At 46.4% G+C, this 18,863-nt stretch overlaps 1 protein-coding gene across 2 annotated transcripts in view; it reads left to right on the top strand.

Moving 5' to 3' along the window:
- The window catches only part of STAP2 (signal transducing adaptor family member 2), a 338,860-nt gene that overhangs the window by 261,743 nt on the left and 58,254 nt on the right, over positions 1-18,863 (top strand). For both annotated transcript variants that reach the window (XM_078670196.1, XM_078670195.1), the window contains exons 12-13: positions 3,385-3,492; positions 5,369-5,461. In XM_078670196.1, coding sequence (XP_078526322.1) covers positions 3,385-3,492; positions 5,369-5,461 — 201 coding nt within the window. The remainder of the gene's footprint in view (positions 1-3,384; positions 3,493-5,368; positions 5,462-18,863) is intronic.

Genomic DNA, 18,863 nt, shown 5'->3' with positions numbered 1-18,863 from the left:
TGTTATTTGTGGCCTGATGGAAGATATGGCTCGGCTCAAATTGCCCTCCAATACGTCAGCGGGACTGCAGAAAATAAAAATGCCCAGTTATTTGAAGGTTGCCAATTAAGAAGTGAATTATTTATGAGACGCTCTGGGTTTCACTGCTGAAGGGGTAGAGGCACGACTTAGCCCAATTTAGTCTCAAATTGCCCTAATGTTTATTGTGGCGTCCAACTCTAGTCTCTGCTTTGGGGTCATTTTGGGGAGGATGATGACAGCTAGGTATTGGTGGATCTACTCTGCCATTATATGGGCTGTGGATTTGTATAATGTGGCGTAGTGAGATGTGAATTCCCGATGTATGTCTTGTGCATAATGTAGTGTGCCTTGTGAGGAGTGAATAGATGTGATAGAAGGCCTTGCATCCTCCTGTTTGATGAGCCATGCAAGTAGGCTGCCAGCCTTATCCCTGGTGTTGTGAATACATGCTGAGAGTGCTGTGTAGTTAAGACAACAAAGCCTTTCCAGTAGGTGAGCATGTTCCGCCCTGGCATCATGCAGCTTCGCACCAGACCGTGAGTCAGTGACAGTTCGTTTTTCGAGGCGTGCTAAACTATTTTCTAACTTGATGAGTCCCGTATCGAGTGTCCTTCGCATGCAGGCCTGTGTACCTGGGCAGTGACCCCTAATTACTGTTTTAAAGGCATCCCATTCTATTAAAGCTGGTGACACAAAGTCAACATTTTCAGCAAAGTAGTTTGTCACAGCTTCTCCCAAGGATTCCCGGAATGGTCTGTCCTCTAATGTTTCAGTTTGTAAGCGCCATATAGGGATTGGTGTTGTGGCTATTGCACCATGCTAGTAATATTGTGTGGGTTCTTCCAAGGTATTGTGGCTCTGGTGAGTCATATGACTACAAAGTAACAGTCCTTAATTGTGCTGAAAATGTATACATTAACTACAACCACGTAGAATATAATTAAGGCTCCCGGTTTTCCGTTTTCACAGATTTTTACAGATACATACAGACAGAAAACAATGTGCTTTCTGTTTGTATTTATTTTTAAAATTGGATTGGGCTTCTTTTAAGTCACTCTGTGCTGCCTTTCATGAACTATATACCAACAGCTGAGCATATGGACAGCACAGGAACTAAAAAAAATGCTATTTCATTAAATAATGCCATGTGTCAACATACATTTGTGGTATAATGCTAATATTTACCAGTGGATGTTTTGTTATATAATATGTGGCAGCTGAAATAGCTAAAACAGACAGACATTAAAGTATGTGTGCCCGTCTATCAGTTAAATAAATATGGAAATGTACAGTTTTACCACTTCATTTATCCACAAAACACAAAATAAAATGGATAAATACAGATAAAGTGAGCACAAATTAAATATGGATAAATACAGACGGAAATGCTAAAAAAAAAATTTTAACATAAAACCGGGAGCCCTAAGTATAATAAATACCACAGCTGTGAGATGAACATGTGCAACAACAAAATATGTGCCCCCCCTACTTGCATATTCGTCGCTGAAGCATATCCGCCTGAGTCCATCAAACAATATTTGGTGGGCTATATTATATCGGCCGCTGTCTGAGATGTGATCTCCGGTAGAGTCTCTGAATTCTGTGATTTCAGGGTTTCATCTGTGGACTCCACATTGCTGATTCTGTCTGGTAGGCTGGTCTTTGAGAGTGAGTCGTCCTGTGAGATTTCTGCTGCCGCTTGGAGTGCGTTGCACTGGTCCATCCTCATCTGCTCCGGGTTAGGGCCAGGATTCTGTGACAAAGTTTGTTTTCTGCGCCTCTTTTCTCCTCTGGGCTCCAGCTTAGGGCCAAGATTATGTGACAAAGTTTGTTTTCTGGGCTTTTTTCTCATCTGGGTTGTCTTGACTTCTCATTTTGATGCAAATTCACTGCTTTCGCGCTAGGAAGAGTGTTTATAGTGGGATTCAAGGTGTCCAGCCACTCCCATGCCGCAGTGGGCGTATTAAAGAGTGAGATTTGCCTTTAACAATTATTCATAAGCAGGCAGGGAATAGCTGAGAATACTTGAGGTCCAGGTGACAGAGTCTACGTTTCATCTCTAGAAAGGGGTACCTTTGTTTCTGGACTGCTGCAGTGTAATCCGGAAAGAACATTACTGTACTTTTCGCAACTTATATCTTCTGCATTTTCCTGGTCTCCTGCATGATCGTGTCCCTTTCCTTGTAGTTCAGTACACAAAACAAAAATGGTTGTTGGCCCATTCCTGGTAGGGGATGGGTGGGGTGTGGGGGCTTGCTCAGTACCGTGTGAGCATTCTCTACGACAAAGTGTTGTGACAGCGATCCCTCAGATAACAAGTTCTGGATCCAGTCCTCCGTATAAGTGGTTTTGTCCCCTCCCTCCTCGTCCTCTGGCAGAACTATGATGCGTACGTTATTTCACCTTGAGCTGCATTCCGAGTCTTCAGCTCGGTTTTCAAGGTACGTCACTTGTGCTGCAAGGTCTCTGAATCGCTTTTCAGTGTTCAGCGCCTATGGGGAGAGTTCTGCGACTGTTGTCTTGAGTGTGCATGTTCTGTAAATTTCTTGTGATCTGCATGTAAGAGATTAAAATCTTATGCCACTTTATCAATTTTACATTCGAGCAAGGTCAATGTCTGCTCTACTGCAGTACTCAGCTTTTCCACTGCGGCCAGTACAGCATGCAGTTTGTTTGACCTAGAGTCTGTAGATGACTCGCCGGGCATCTTATCTGACTGTGGGCGAGACAGAGGCGGCGGGTCCGACTGGCTTCCAGCACCCGATCTAAGACGGTCCATGTGGGCCATATGCTGTAAGTAAGTAGCACGGAGGACCCGGTCACACAGTGTATGTAAGACCAATTTTGTTCCCGTGTGTAGTTGTCCTTCAAGGTGCACTTCTTCCATTAAAAGTAGGTATATTTTCACTTTGCAAAAAAGGTGATGCAAATGTCAGAGCTAACATTTCTTAACTATTGGTAATTCCTCCATGCAATGTTCCAAATTATTGTTTTTAGCCCATCTATTACATTACGGAAGGGAACCAATCATATTCCAATCAGTCTTGACCACACCCCAATAAAAGCAGTACATGCTGATTGGCTAGGTTACAACTCATTGTGAGGAGGGCTTCAAGCAAACACAGTGGGTTCCTGAATTATAGGGCCTCATGAATGAGGTGCAGCTAAATTGTTAGGCACAGCCTGCTTGGATCTATGCCTTGGCTACCTGTCTAGAAAATCTGGCGGAAAGAGCAACAACAAAGCAATGGGTGGAAATGCTTGATCCAACAAATCTTCGCTACCGTCTCTTTCTTCACAATCCTTCACTCGCTCTTCCCGGCAGAATAGTAAATTGAGGTATTTTGTGTTTCCTCACGGCAGAAGCCTCTTTCTCTGACAGACGATCATCAGTTGAGACCCAAGAGGGCAGAGATGTGACCAGAATCCCACCCGCGCTGCCTAAACAAGCACTTACGCCAAAGGGAAGAGGTATGGACAAGTTCATACAGCTGTTTTGCATCTACATTTAAAAGTAATATATTGTTGTATAAAAACGTCATGCCAAGCGCTATCCTTGTAAAGAGGAATAGATTTTTGAAGGAGCAAGTGATGGGGATAAACTAGTGAATAAGAGAACTGATTTATTTTCTATGGAAGTATCTAAAACCAAAAATATAAACTGTACCTAGAAGGATGCCTTACAACTGTATATGTTATGTGAGTTGTGTCTTTGGTGCTGCTGCTAGGATTCGGATTGGTTTGTTGAACAATACACTTAAAAAGATGATAATAATTTACAGCCAATTATTGTAAATTGTACCGCTCAATATATTTTTTTACAGTCTTATAATGTGAATGTGTGACTGAATATTCTCACAATGGTAGCCTACCAGTCTGGAGTTTTCTAATAACCAGTGGACATACAGACAGACACGTTGGTGAGGCTTTTTTCAAGTTTGTAACTTAAAGTGTCTAGAGGGATGCAACAGATTTTTTTAGTATGTGGAGGATGAACACACAACTCATACCAATGTTCAGTTATGTAACATACAACATGTTTAGATATAAAGATAAAATGATGAACAATATTTGACAATCGAGTTTGGGAATGGACAAACTCGTGGTATTTCACAGTGATGTAAGGCGCAGTTCAGGGGGCTGCTTGACAGAGATGTAATATTCAGTTTGTAGACGGATACGCACCATAGAGGTGGGTATCTAAACAGTAATGTAATATACAGTGATGATGGAAACACACAGCGGAGGTTGATACTTTACATCGATGTAATATCCAGTCCATGTATGTAGAGGCTGGAATTCACTGTGTGAAGCACTAATCAGAATAGGGAACAGTGTTTGAGTGAGCTCATAATCAGGAAGACGATGGATACTTAGATTAAGATCGTAACATGTGGACCAGCAGGAGCAGACCTTGTACAACAACGTAACATCGCAACATGTGGACCAGCAGGAGCAGACCTTGTACAACAACGTAACATCGCAACATGTGGACCAGCAGGAGCAGACTTTGTACACCCATGTAACATCGCAACATGTGGACCAGCAGGTGCAGACCTTGTACACCCATGTAACATCGCAACATGTGGACCAGCAGGAGCAGAACTTGTAAACCCACATAACATCGCAACATGTGGACCAGCAGGAGCTGAACTGGTACACCCACGTATCATCGCAACATGTCGACCAGCAGGAACAGAACTTGTACACCCACGTAACATCGCAACATGTGGACCAGCAGGAGCTGAACTGGTACACCCACGTATCATCGCAACATGTGGACCAGCAGGAGCTGAACTGGTACACCCACGTATCATCGCAACATGTCGACCAGAAGGAGCAGAACTTGTACACCCACGTATCATCGCAACATGTCGATCAGCAGGAGCAGAACTTGTACACCTACGTAACATCGCAACATGTCGACCAGCAGGAGCAGAACTTGTACACCCACATAACAGACAGTAAAATGATTTCTTATTGGTCTACCCACTAACATCTAATAAACATGTGATGCGGACAAATAAGCACATCAGAGGTGAGTATTTTGCAGACATGTAACACATTACAAGTCCAAAAATAGTGTGGTATTTACAGCCCTGTAGAGTGTGTATCCATAGACCAATAAGTGCAGAGCATCATACAGAAATGTCATTAAGCACCCAGAATGACAGGTCAAAAAAAGTATGGTATTTTTAGAGGCACAGGATACCTTCTTTATACATTGAGGTAGTAATGAAAGGAGGGTATTTTACAGTTGTCTAATATGGAGTATGTGGATGTATGCTTACATATAAGCAGTTTATTTCCCAGCCATTCACTATGCTATGTGTGTCATTCCTTCCAGGTTATGAAATGCGAAGGATCAGTAACGCAAAGGAAAGTGACTTGCCATCGCGCCATACTCCCAGGCACCAATCTCTCACTAGCACTGATAGAAGTAAGTCTACCGATACTCATACCGTGTATGGATGATTACTTGTTCATTATACACTATGCGACTCCCAAAATTACAGCAGTGCAGTGGAAGACACACCATATCTGTAGCCCCCTCCAGGTCTAGATAATAGTAGATTAAATTGCAATGAAACAATTACAAGATGTTTTAGTCAATTACGTGTTTATCGCTGACCTCTGCGTGATCTGCAGATCCTGAGTGTGGACCATGACAGAACCAACACCATCAATTATTCTGAGCACAATAGACTGGGAATCATTCAACTGGGTTATAGTGACACTTGTTAGTTACAGCTCTATCTAAAGGCAAACCTGTGGTAGTAAGGGGTAAATAAAAAGCAAGTTATCACTTGTTTTTTTTTCAATGGGATAGTGTGCGCTATCATGATGAAGGATTCATTATGAATGAATCTGGAAAGTAAGACAACTAGGCAAACAAAAACAAAAAATGAGAAGATGATAGTGATGTATTGGCCTAACTCATTGGTTCTCTTGTGGGCTATTAGATTTTTAGCACAAATGTCATGCTGTTGAAACATGTCTGAGGTCTTTTGGGCACACAAGTAATCAGTGGCTGATGTAACATGACACCATGTGACATGACCAGTAGCTTATTATGAGGAGATTAATTAGTATATCTGGGGCTACTCCAAGCCAGTTAATAGTCTAAGTTAAATACCACTTAGGACAAAACTGATAAAGATCCTGTTGGTGAGGGTCTAGTGAACATAAGTACTGATGAAGCCCCTGTTATCTAGCCTTGCTCAGGGAACATAATACATCTCTTCAGCTCTTCTGAGGACAAGGAGTGTAAGATGTGATATAATGGAAGAGAGACAAAAAGCAACAAATAGCCAGCTTTGCATTAAAATAATTCAATATTCATAAATACTCCTTGTTGCTTTGTTCCTGTTTTGGTGGGTGCGGCACACTTCCCAGCTGATCACACATTTCAAAAGGTAGCTCAAATAGCGTGCAGCACTTATGTAAAGTTTACTTAATTTTGTTGGCTTGTATCAGATATGTGGAGACTTAGGCGATGGTGGTTGCGATGTGGGTAGGAGAACTGAATTTTCTTGAGAACAACATCGAAAGCATTGCGGTGGTGTCAAGTCTCCAGGACAGGTAAATGCTTTCTTCATCCTGGTAGACTCTCCCAGCATAATTTCTGTCCTGATATATAAGGACGCTTTCTGGTGAAATGCAGAGGAGGCTCTGTTAGAAGACAGGATGATCCCCCAAATAGAATAGGAGATCCCCAAGAATCATAGAACATCTTTTAAAGTACCCTTAGGGAGGCCCACTGGCAACTGCATCTTTGGTTCTTTTAAGCAAGAATCATGAAGAGAAGTGCAATGAGGAGATAACATACTGTGTTTTTCATCTTTGCATAGAAATGCCATTAGCAGGATCAGGTCGATATCTCATTCACATGGGCCAACATCCATCCAGATTAAATTAGTATATAAAAAAATGCCAAAGTACACAATAATCAAACTGTCGATACTATTTCCACAATTCTTATTTAATGAGGTTTTAAAAGAAGCCAAAGTGTTTCACACTCCTGAGGGTATGACTAGTTGTAGTGACTGAATCAGTTGTTTAACTGACGCGTTTTTAAAGAGGGTGTCCAGGGCAGCCATCTTTGAGTTGGTGTTGGTTTCCTTAACTTGGTGAGCAATAGTGGAAATAGGGAACAGTAGTGATGTTTGTGGCAGTTTACTTTTCCTTAATGGTGATTACACAGATTCTTTTTTAATCAATACTTTATTTAAAAGCATCATCGTTTTGTTTAACAACGAAGATTGGTGCAACTTTAGACAATGAGGAATTCCTGATGAATCTTCTTTTAGTAAGGACCTTTTAATGTAGTTACTTAAGTCTTTTATGCTTCCCTTCACATTGTAGTTTCCTGTGGAGATGTCTGTGCTCCTGGGTGAGCATCAACAGTTATTTGCAAGATGGTCGCAACTACTAGGTCTCGTTTTCAATGAAGACCTTTGTAAACTCATTTCTTGGGGGAAGCCCTTTACTGTGGCTTTGAAGGACTCACGTACCATCAATTTGTATTTCTTAATGAACATTTTCTGCACAGCAACGATGATGGTTATTTGCCAAGGCCAGTGTTGGCATTTACTGTGTCTACACGATGTGCAAGTTGTGCAGTACAAGCCACAGCAGAGGAAACAATATTTGGGATTTGGTTGTGTTAGATAAGGTGTCGATAATATCTGTGTCTAGTGAACTTAGGCATTTGAAAGGGATTTTTCTATTACCACTCCGTCTTCCCTGGCGACAGACCTTTGCTGTGAGATGGAAGGAGCTATAATCACATAAATCACAATTACAATACTATTTCTAAGTTCAGTTAATAATGAGAGTTGTACGTAGTTTTAAAGGGTTTTAAATTCCAAGTAAAAGTTTACTAAATTCAGATTCTTTATCATTAGTCATATATCAATCAGATTACAGAATTGATTTTTTATTGTTTAAATTTCCTTTATTCAACATAGGACATTTTGTATGCACGTACACATTTCATAGGTATTGTGGAGTACATAGCTATTGCGGGATCATTACGATCAACAGTAGATATGTATCTGAAGTTATAGCATACTCTAAACTGTTGGGTTGGTTGCATCTCATGTGTTGCTTAGAATCTATGCGTGAACAATGCCTAATTATGGTTGCCTCTTGTGGCAATCTTTGCGTGCGGCATATGTGGGATGGATGGAATTGGGTAGGTGGGGAAGGAGGGGAGAGGGGTAGCACTGGGAGGGGAGGGATAAAGGGGTATTAACTGTATGAACGTGCCCAACAAATGACCCTGGTATTTCCGTTCTCTGCCATTCACCCACTGTCCTGACATTGCCAGCAGTTACTCCACCCATTGTGTAGTCCACCTGATTCTGTGTGAAGGGAACTAGGATTTGGAGTGCAGATTTGTGAGTTAGTCTCTGTGTCTAGTGTGTCTACTGCGTATTTTCACCCGCTGCCTCCAGCGCCCTCTCAGAATCCGAGTGCAGAGTCTGGGGCCCTCGCCACTCATTTCGAAGGTCCAGGAATATAGCATCCCATGCACTCAATATCGCAAACCCACTCTCTCTGCTTGTGCCCAGTTTGTGAGCGAGTGGTACCATGCTGCCTGTGTCCGGGACATAGCCATCGTCTGGTGATCAGGCGTTTAGCTGTGATTAGCCCTAGATCTATAAACCAGGACATCACCCTGTGTTTTATAAACCTGCGATAGAGGCCCAGTAGGCATACGTCCCAGGTGTTTTCCACTGTGCGTTCGGTGCAGTTTGCCAAATGAGTGGTAAATGCAAGTCTGTAGGCAGTACAGCTCCATAGCATGTGGATTAGGTCTGCATTCACCAGTGTGCATCGTTGGCAGTGAGCTGGCAAGAACTTGCTGGTAGCCTGTACGGTGTTGCGGTCGGTCTGATAGCAGTTCTTTTCCTTTTTTTTTAAAGTTTTGATTTGAGAGCTCTGGGACTGCAGTAAACTGGATAAAGTGCCAGATAACGAGTGGAGATAAATATCCCCACGTAAGAAAGCAGGCCCCAAGAGAAATATTTTGGCTCTCTATTAGCCAGGTCTGTGTTTGTTTTGAAGTAACCAGGTGCCCCACGGAGACCATGTGCAGAGTGGAAACACGTCCGCGGGATCAATACAAATCAATAGGTAAGTCGCGGTTGCAATTTTAAAGAAGGACCCTTCCCAGTGGACCCTGAAGAAACCCAGTGGAAGACAGAAGGTTGGAGAGCCACCCCACCCATGGATAAACTAGGAATCAGGATACCTTCACCAGGGAATCCAAGTGCATAGGTGCGAATTTGCATCGGAAACCGCAGTCAAACCCAATGGAGGACTTCAGGAAGATGCAGCTGCTGGAGAACTTGAAAGTTTCCGGTGTACGGCTCCCTGAGCTGGTTTGAACTGGACATGCTACAGCCCATGGGGGACCCCTGGTGTACTTATGCCCTGGTACCTCAGTACCATATACTAAGGACTGATAAGGGTACACCAGTGGCCAATCTGGGATGTACCCAAGTACTTACCAAACCAATTTAGGGGAAAAAGCACAGAGACTGGGATCCTGATTAGCAGGATCCCATTCAGACTAGTCAGAAACAGTATTACATCAAGCAAAAAGTAGGGGTAACCATAAAAGCGGATCCTACTTTCCTACAGTATCTATTTATTTTTTCTGGTATGAGGTATGCTCTATGAATTATGTAAAATTGTATGAGGTGAAATCTGGCATTTCTAGGTATGAGTACAGGTACCTCAAGGATGCCCGCCCATTCTTTATCAGTGCTCAGGCGGTGAAGATCAGTGTCCCAGCGGTTTCAAAAGGAGATCAGTTGTTGCGTTGCGTGTGTTCATAGGGATTCAGCAAACCATCTAACGAGGTGTCTCCCTGTGCCCATAATGTGAATGTATTGACTATTGTGGTGTGTCGCATGTTCCTGTGACACATCCCTCCACAACGCCCGTAACGGCGCGAGTAGGGAAGCATGTGATAGGAACTGTCCGCGTTGCAGTCCATCTTCCGTCACCAGTGTGTCGAAGGGTGTCAATTGACAGTTGTGGTAGAGGCCCTCCATTGTTTGCAGCCCAGCTTCATTTCAGATAGAGAGATCTGTCCTGGTGATGCTGCCTTGCCCTCTATTGTGTGCCCAGTAAGGGCACAGCAGGTGCATATGGGGTGTGGTCATTAGTAAAGGATAAGGCGCGCATGAATCATCTGTAGGCCAGTGAAAGCATCAACTGCTCAGGTGCCGTGCCCCTTCTCCCGGATGGAAGAGTCGCAGGATGGATGAGCATGTCCAGGCCTGCTGGTGTGTGGCTGTGCCTCCCATGTGTTGCCTGCTAGCCCATTTGGATACCCATTGCAGTTGTGTTGCTAGATAGTAGTGTTCCATGTTGGGCACTGCAAGTCCCCCAGTCCACTGGTAGATATAACTTAGACAGTGCTACTCGGCAGCACGTGTCGTTCCAAATGAAATCTCCCATTGTGCGCTCGAAGGAACTGAAAAAGGGGGGACGGGTGTGAAGTGGCAGATTTATGAAGAAGTACAAGAGCCGGGGCACCACCACTATCTTAAGCACAGCTAAGCGACCCATAACTGTTAGTGCCAGGCTCCCCCAGAAGGTCATGTGTGACGGTCATAGCACTTGTGATATTGTCACCCATCAAGTCGTCGGGCTGATGGTATATCCTGATCCCCAAATAGCGGAAGACAGCAGGTTGCCACCGCACGCTCTCTCCGTTAATAGTCAGTTCTGGATCAGGGGCAGTCGAGTTGAATGGGTACAGGCATGATGTTGTCCAGTAAATGTGCAGACCAAACAGGGTTGCAAAATCAGTGAGTGCTTTCATGATATCATCTCGGGGCACCCTGATGTCTCTCACATAGAGAAGGAGGTCGTCCACATAGAGTGAGACCAAGTGCATCCCGCCTCCTAGTGGGATTCCCCCATTCTGTTCCCCCCTGCTTAGAGCTGCGGCTAGTGGTTCTATGGCTAGGGAGAACAGTAGTGGGGATAGAGGGCATCCCTGTCTAGTACAGTGACCGATGGTCTCCGGTCCCAACAGATATGGACCCGTCCGTACTCTTGCCATAGGAAGGGTATATAAATGTCTGATCAGATCTAGAAAACAATTTACCAGGCCACATCGACACAGGATGGCAAATAGACACAGAGCTTACTGAGACACAGAGCTTACTCAGAACGCGTCCCCCATCTTAGCCCCCTGGTCACGCCACCATCAGATTACAAAATGTATAGTAAAAATATGGTTAGATGTCAGTGACAGATTCACACCTTGTTTGTCTGTGGTGTTTGGAGCACTACCCGAAGTTGTGCTCCGATTGCCACGCCATGAACCCGAAGGCTTTGAGGAAGTGGTGCCTAAAGCTCATTGCAGCCCAGCATTTGACTCTGTGTAAATCAAGGTCCCGGGAGTGCTATCGGAGCCTGAGGACGTCGTCCTATGCTAATTCCTCAGGACACTCTGGTATGTCAATGCTCAAGAAGAAGTCGAAGAGGTCTGGACCCAACTCATGACAGAAGACACCCTAGACACCATGAAGAGCATCCACTCCGCTGCACCTTCAGACCCGTGCCCACCGCACATCTGCCAGAGGGCTACAACAGCCATTGCACTCAATCTACATCGAGCTATCAACTGCTCCCTCGAAACCTCAACACTCCCAGACAACTGGTAGCGCACCAAAGTCATCTCCTCCTAAAGAAACCCTCCGCAGACCAGATGGACTTCAAGAATTGCAGGCCCATCTCACTGCTTCCTTTCGCAGCCAAGGTCATCGAAAAGGCCGTCAACACCCAGCTAGCACACTTCATCAAAGCCAACAACATCCTAGACACCTCTCAATCCGGATACCACAGCACTGAGACCGGCCTCCTCGCTGCCACAGACGACATCTGCACCCTCTTCGACCGAGGCCAAATGGCAGCCCTCATCCTCCTGGACCTATCAGCAGCCTTCAACATTGTCTCCCACCGCACACTAGCTACCAGACTCCACAATGCCAGCATCCAAGGAAAGGCCCTAGACTGGTTATGCTAATTTCTCAGAGGCAGAACACAGAGAATAAGACTCCCGCCCTTCCTCTCAGAACCGACCGAGATCAGATGCGGAGTACCTTAAGAATCCTCCCTCAGCCCCACCCTCTTCAATGGCTACATGGTTCCCCTCGCAACCATTATCAGAAACCACGGGCTCAACATTGTCTCCTACGCCGATGGCACCCAGCTCATCCTCTCCCTCACCAAGGAACCCAACATCACCAGGCACAACTTCCAAGAAGGGATGAAAGCAGTCGCAACCTGGATGGAGAACAGCTGCCTGAAACTCAACTCAGAGAAAACAGAAGTCCTCATTCTCAGCTCAACCCCCTCTGCATGGAAAGACACCTGGTGGCCCCCGCCCTCGGAAACCCACCTACCCCGACAGATCATGCTCTAAACCTCGGCATCATACTGGACTCATCGATCACTATGAATCACCAGAGCAACGCCGTCTCCTCCGCATGTCTCAACACCCTCTGCATACTACGTAAAACATTCAAGTGGATCCCCTCCGACGCCAGGAAAAAGGTCACTCACGCCCTCATTACCAGCAGACTGGACTATGTCAACGCTCTCTACGCCGGAATCAACAAAAAACTCCTCTGCAAACTCCAGTCCATCTAAGAACACCGCAGCCAGACTTTTCCTCGATACAACCACACCACATAACACCTCCGCAACCTCCACTAGCTCCCCATCGAAAGAAGAATAACTTTCAAGCTGCTCACTCACGCCTACAAGGCCCTCCTAAACATTGCAATTTCATCTACTGTGGCCTTGACATGCCACCCTTGGTTGAGGACGACTGGCTTTTCGGGTGATGTGGATGTCCAAGCTTCCCTGATGGACATGCCCTTCGATGGCACCCGTCTGTTTGTAGAAAAGGCGAATTCGGCGCTTGCGCGCTTCAAGGGCAGTTGGACTACAGCCAAGTCCTTGGGCCTTGCTATGGTCCCATGTCCCTCCCAATCCGCCTTTCGTGGCTACGTAAGGGGCTTCCATCTGTGCCAGTTGCCTTCCAGCCACCGAGCTGTGCACACTCCCCAGCTTCTACATGAATGAGGGTGCGGTACCCACAATTGCCCCAGTATTGGAACTTTCATAGATTCCCAAGCTTTTGTATCATTCCCCGTCGTCGGAATGGGAGTCTCTGTAACAAAAAATAACATAGCAGTAGGTACAAAAGAGAAAGGAAAGGCCTAGGCCTCATTCCCTTTTGTAGCATATCCGCCTCTTTTTGTAAAAGAGACCAAACTAATCCTCAGCCAATCAGAAGAGCCTCACCCCTTAGAACCCTCCTGAAGGAACCTCAGAGCCTTAGATTTTCTACCGCACGTTGTGCTTAGGGAGTCTCCTTTGAGCTCTGCTCAATCTCTACTCTTTCAAGTGTTTTCTACAGAATTTCTCTTCAGGATTGTTGGCTGTCCCTTCCAGGATGTCTGATAAGGAGAAGAAGAAGGCCCTTTTCAAGCCATGTTCCACCTGTGGCAAGAAAAGATTGTTTGTTGAGGACAGGCATAAAGATTTTATATATTGCCTGTATCCTGATCATAAGGCTTCGGACTGCAATATCTGCCGCACCTATTCTACCAAGACCCTCCGGGACCGTGAGGGTAGGCTTCTCACCTGGCTCCAGAAACTGAAGTCCAGAAAAGACACAGTCTCCAGTGACAGTGAAGTGTCTTCTTCAGCCTCATCTTCAAGAAGGTCAGTCAAAAGGGGTAGGGGTAGGGCTTCCCCTTCACCTTCTGTGGAGCGTCAATCTAAGGCCTCAAAAAAGACCCCCAGAGAGTCTGAGAGCCAGGGTCCGGTCAAATCTCCTCACCACGGTGTAAAAGAGCGGGAGGGACCATCTACACTGTCTTCTGGGATGAAGACTGCTCCAGCCTTCAAAAAACCATCTTCTCAGTCTTCTGAGAAGTCAGACAGGAGTTCCAAGTCGTCGACATCACAGCTGAAGGCTCCGTCGACGAAGGCGTTGAAGCCCAAAGTTAAAGTGGTACCGTCGACGGGCTCGTCGACGGTACGATCGGCGTCGACGGGATCGTCGGCGTCGAGGATGGTGACAGCAACATCGACGAGGATGTTGACGGGAACGTCTGCGACGACAGCGATGACGAATGTTTTGTCGACGGCAGCGACGACTAGGGTTTCGTCGACGGTGGTGACGACGACGGTATCGTCGACGAGTTCTTCGACGACGACAACACTGACGACGACGACAGCAGGAGTGTCGACGACGCCTATCTTGTCGTCGACGCCGACGACAGCAGCATTTCCAGTAACAACTCCATTGTCGATGGGATCGCCGGCGATGCTGTCATCGACGGAAAGGATCACTATTTCTATGTGACGGATTACACCAGACATTACGTCTGAGGGTTACCCCCTTGCCTCCAGCTCTACTGTTAGAGGAGGATGATGACGACTCAGATGATGAGGATCAGGACTCATATGGATATGCACACAGTCCATCCCAACTTCTAGTAAAATGTCAAGAGACTGATTCCGAAGGAGAGTACCTGCAGGAATGTGCGTATCAACATTCTGCTCAGCCACATGAGTATACGAGGCAAGAGATGGTATCTGTTCCATCTTCTCTCTTGCAGGATCTCCATAACATGCTGCAGGATTACAAATCCAGATCTTCACAGCCTGCTTCTATTCCGACTACTCAAGCCCTGCCTGTCCCTACGACCCTTGCGATGGTCTCTCCAGAGTTGCCGACTCAGGTGAATGCTCAGCCGCAAACACCGGTTACACAAGTACCTTCAATACCACTGGACATTCACGATGATTCCTCAGATGAGGATCAAAACTTTGATGGTAGGCCGAATCAAGGCTTAGAATGGGACGAGTATGTCATTCCGGACCCGGCTTCACCATGTCCTGATCCGGTGGACTCCCCTTCTGTGGATATTGGGGAGTTCCATAAGTTGATGGAAAGGGCGTCTAGCAGATTCAAGCTACCAATGCCTTCTGTTGCCACCGAGTGTTTTCTATATGACTTTAATGAGCCATATAAGAAGGTTACTAAATCTATCCCTATTGTACAGCATGTTTGGTAGGAAGGCCTTAAAGCAATGTAGAACCCAGCTACGGTGGTACCTGTCCTACCGCGCCTGGAAAAGAAATATACGGCCCCCGAGGATGGTCCGGCGTCTTTGATGGGACACCCAAAACCAGACTCGGTGATTTCACAGACTGCACAGAGGAAATCACGCAATACGTCAGCTCCTTTGACTACTCCTCCTGATAAGGAAGGCAGGAGGTTAGACAACACTGGGAAGAGATTTTCTTCAATGGCTAGTCTTTTGGTGCGGGCTGCAAATGCCTTGGCGATATTAAAAAGGTATGATCGCCAACTTTGGTGTGACATTACGCCTCATTTGGATCAACTGCCTAAAGAAAAAAAAGGTGATGCGAATAAAATTTTACAAGAAGGGGAACCAACGTCAATGGAGATAATCCATTGTGCCATGGACATCGCCACAACAGCCTTTCGATCGCTAGCTGGTGCAGCAGTTCTACGTCGCCGGGGATGGCTCAGGGCGACTTGGTTTAGACCTGAAATACAGAATAAGATCCTGGATCTACCTTTTGATGGCGAGGCGTTGTTTGGGAAGCATATCGATGACACTCTCCAAGATATCAAGAAGGATACCGAGACGGCTAAGTCTCTGGGTACACTTCAGTACCGAAAAGCTCTGTTCAGAGGTGCAAGGGGTAAGAGTACCACGTACAGAGGCTCATACCAGCAGCAACGGTACTCATCGTACGGATCAGGGTCACAGCAATACCGCCAGCCTTATCAGCAAAGACAAGGCCAGACCTCGAATTTCTCTCGATCGAATAATTGAGGAAAGCAGAATCGCCAAGGATGTGATACGTCCAAGAGACAATAGCGGCATCCCGGCTCTTCCTACTGTGCCCACCACCACAAGATCATCAGTAGAAGGCAGGGTATCTCAATACCTTCAGAACTGGTCCAAGATAACATCAGTCCGTTGGGTGCTAAACATCATTGGAAAGGGCCATATTTTGGAATTCACACAAATCCCACCATCCAAGCCCCCGGCAGGCATCCCATCAAAACAGCTGCGTCTCCTGCGGCTCGAAGTTCAACAGATGCTCCTAAAAAGGTGCTGTAGAGCCGGTTGTGAGAAGTTGGCCTGGTATATGATGTTCACTACTCTAGTGAGCACCTTGCACCAGTCCAAACAACCCTTATGGTGATGGTTGTAAAGTCAACCTTATAGACCAGCTATCCTAGTGGTAGCATGGACAAAGCAGTCTTACACTAAACTCAAGAGGGCATGTGAAGCCAGCTGTTTTACCGTATGCAATCCCTTTAATACCAAATGAAAGGACACGACACAGGATATATATAAAATATTTATGTATTTATTACTAAATTAATCCTCTGAACTCTTTATGAGTTCAGAGGCACAAGCACATAACAAGATACTTAATCAACATACAATAAGTTGCACAAAATACAGTAATGCCCTAGGGGCACTTCGAACCATATACTAAAATAGTGGTATAAGAACCACGTCATGAACAAAGGATAGGCCTAGGGCCTGGAGAATTGCTAGGGCTACGCTGTACTACCAAAGGATAGGAAGCAGGAGGCCCACGGGATGCGCGTGCAGTGTCTTTACACACACGCGAGTTACCATAGAGTTAGAATGGGAACGAAAGAATTGGAAACTAGTTCTTTTAGGTCACTTCCGGATGGACAAGGAGAAAGCTACTTGAAAGTTAGACACTAGGATAGTAGTGGAGTTCTATGGAGCCTTGGAGAAAAGATGCTGCAGGTGACCAGGAGAGAAGAGTCCGGTGGGATCCAAGGGTGGATGGAGGATGAAGAGTACCTGAAAGCAGAGGGGACAGAGTCTGGGTCACTAGCCAGTGACCAGGAAGGAACCAGGCGATGTCGGGAAGCAATCGGGTGATGTCGTGCAACCAGACCAGCGGTGTAGATTTCGGGTTTCGTCGTCACAGAGGCCACTAGCCAACGGGCAAGTGACCGGACAGACGCGTGGAGCAGGAAAATGCAAAAGGGCCCCACGCAGCACTTGGTGAGTGTGGAGAGGTGATCTTTGGTGCAGTTGGTGCTCGGGGCTGGGGCTTCTCAATCCCCAATGCACAACTTCGAGGGTGCCTCAGAAGTTGCACGGAAACCAATTCGCTGGCTTTCCAAGATGGCCGGTCCCACGTCTCTCGTCGCCTCCACGGGTCTCAGCTTTGCTGTGGCTGTGGATCGGGCTGTTGGATGTCTGGAAGTCTGGGTCTTGTCAGGATCTGTGTTCGAGCTCCGGCGGGAGCAACGACAAAGCAAACCGTTGAACGCTTGATGGTGCCTGCTTGCCCAGGATGGTCACTCCTTGACCACAAGGGAGATTCTTCAGTCTTCTACGTCGAGTAGGATGTCGAAGGTCCAGAGTTTCGTATCAGAGTTTCAGTCAGGATATAACTAAAGTCTAAGGACACAGCTCCTACCTACATACCAAATCTAGGGGCTGGATTACCTGCTAGGTCCCTCCTATGGGTGGGACCCAGGAAGGGGGTGGTTACACCCCTTTCCCCAGTTTCGAGCCAGAGCTGGGGCTGGAGTGCCCCAGCACCGGTTTTAACTGGACTATGCATGGGACACCTTGTGTGCCCCCGGCAGTGTCTCCTTTAATTCAGCCCACCCTGCCCCAATACACTATAGCCTGTCTGGGGTGGTGCTAGCACCGCCCTGTGACAGGAAACCTATTGTCCAAGCCTCCCTCGCTGGAAGGACTCCCAGCAGCAGGAGGTCAGACTTGTGTCTGTGGCAGCAGCATCCATTTCGTGATGCTGAGGCTCTGGTTAACTTTAACCGGGATTAATGGAAGTAACATATGGAGAAGTGTGGCTCACTGGTTAGAAGCGGCAGTCCCTGATGCAGAGGTCTGGCCCGGGACCAGGGTTCAATTCCCGATGCAGCAGGGTCTTGGGCTCAATGTCCGCGGACTCGATAATTCTCCCCTCGGTGCCTACTCTAATCATGGGTCCCACTCTGCAACTCTGGGCAATAGCTTGCTTGATCTCCACAACGGCCCCAATAGCGCTGGGATGCCTGGCTTCACCTTGGGGGTGCCCAGTAGGGAGCATCTCACAGGGAAAGCCAGGAAGGGTTCCACAGCGGTATACAGTGCCAGGATGCCCTGAGATGGGGCGGCAGTGCGTTTTACAAGTATACTTACATTTACTTACATTTTCCCTCTAGAAGGGTGAAATGCTACCCCCGTCGCCAGAACTGGCGAGGGGGTAGTATTCCAAAGCGTATGACACCTTACACAACATGTTTTGATAAAGCCAAACCAAAGATAGCATTTAACTGTGAGGTTCATAATGCACTTAAGAGTATATGGTATGGCATTATCCTAGAACAGCTATAAGGACATGGTTCCAAAAGCTGCAGACAGGCTCAGCTCATGCTAGAGCACCATCTCTCATAAAACCAAGCACTCTGCCTTCAGGATTGTTAAGGCCTGCCATAGGAGTGACTTATAGGTGTATATGTGTCTAGATATAAGGTTAGACATAGGAATACTATATCTAAGCAAGGGGTGATTACACGACCTTGCCCCAGCTGAGTGATCAGCCAGTTGTGTCAGTTTGGATGGCCAGCCAGGGGTGACAAAAGATATGCTGCAGCCCCTGGTAGGCCTTGGGTGCACCTATGCCCTGGGTACCTATAGTACACTGTACAGGGACTCACAAGAGTGGCCCAATATCCAATTAGGTATGTA

This window comes from Lissotriton helveticus, chromosome 12 (assembly GCF_964261635.1).
Source record: "Lissotriton helveticus chromosome 12, aLisHel1.1, whole genome shotgun sequence".
Taxonomy (NCBI): domain Eukaryota; kingdom Metazoa; phylum Chordata; class Amphibia; order Caudata; family Salamandridae; genus Lissotriton; species Lissotriton helveticus.
Note: the sequence above shows the minus strand (reverse complement) of the source record. Positions and strands in the feature narration are given on the sequence as shown.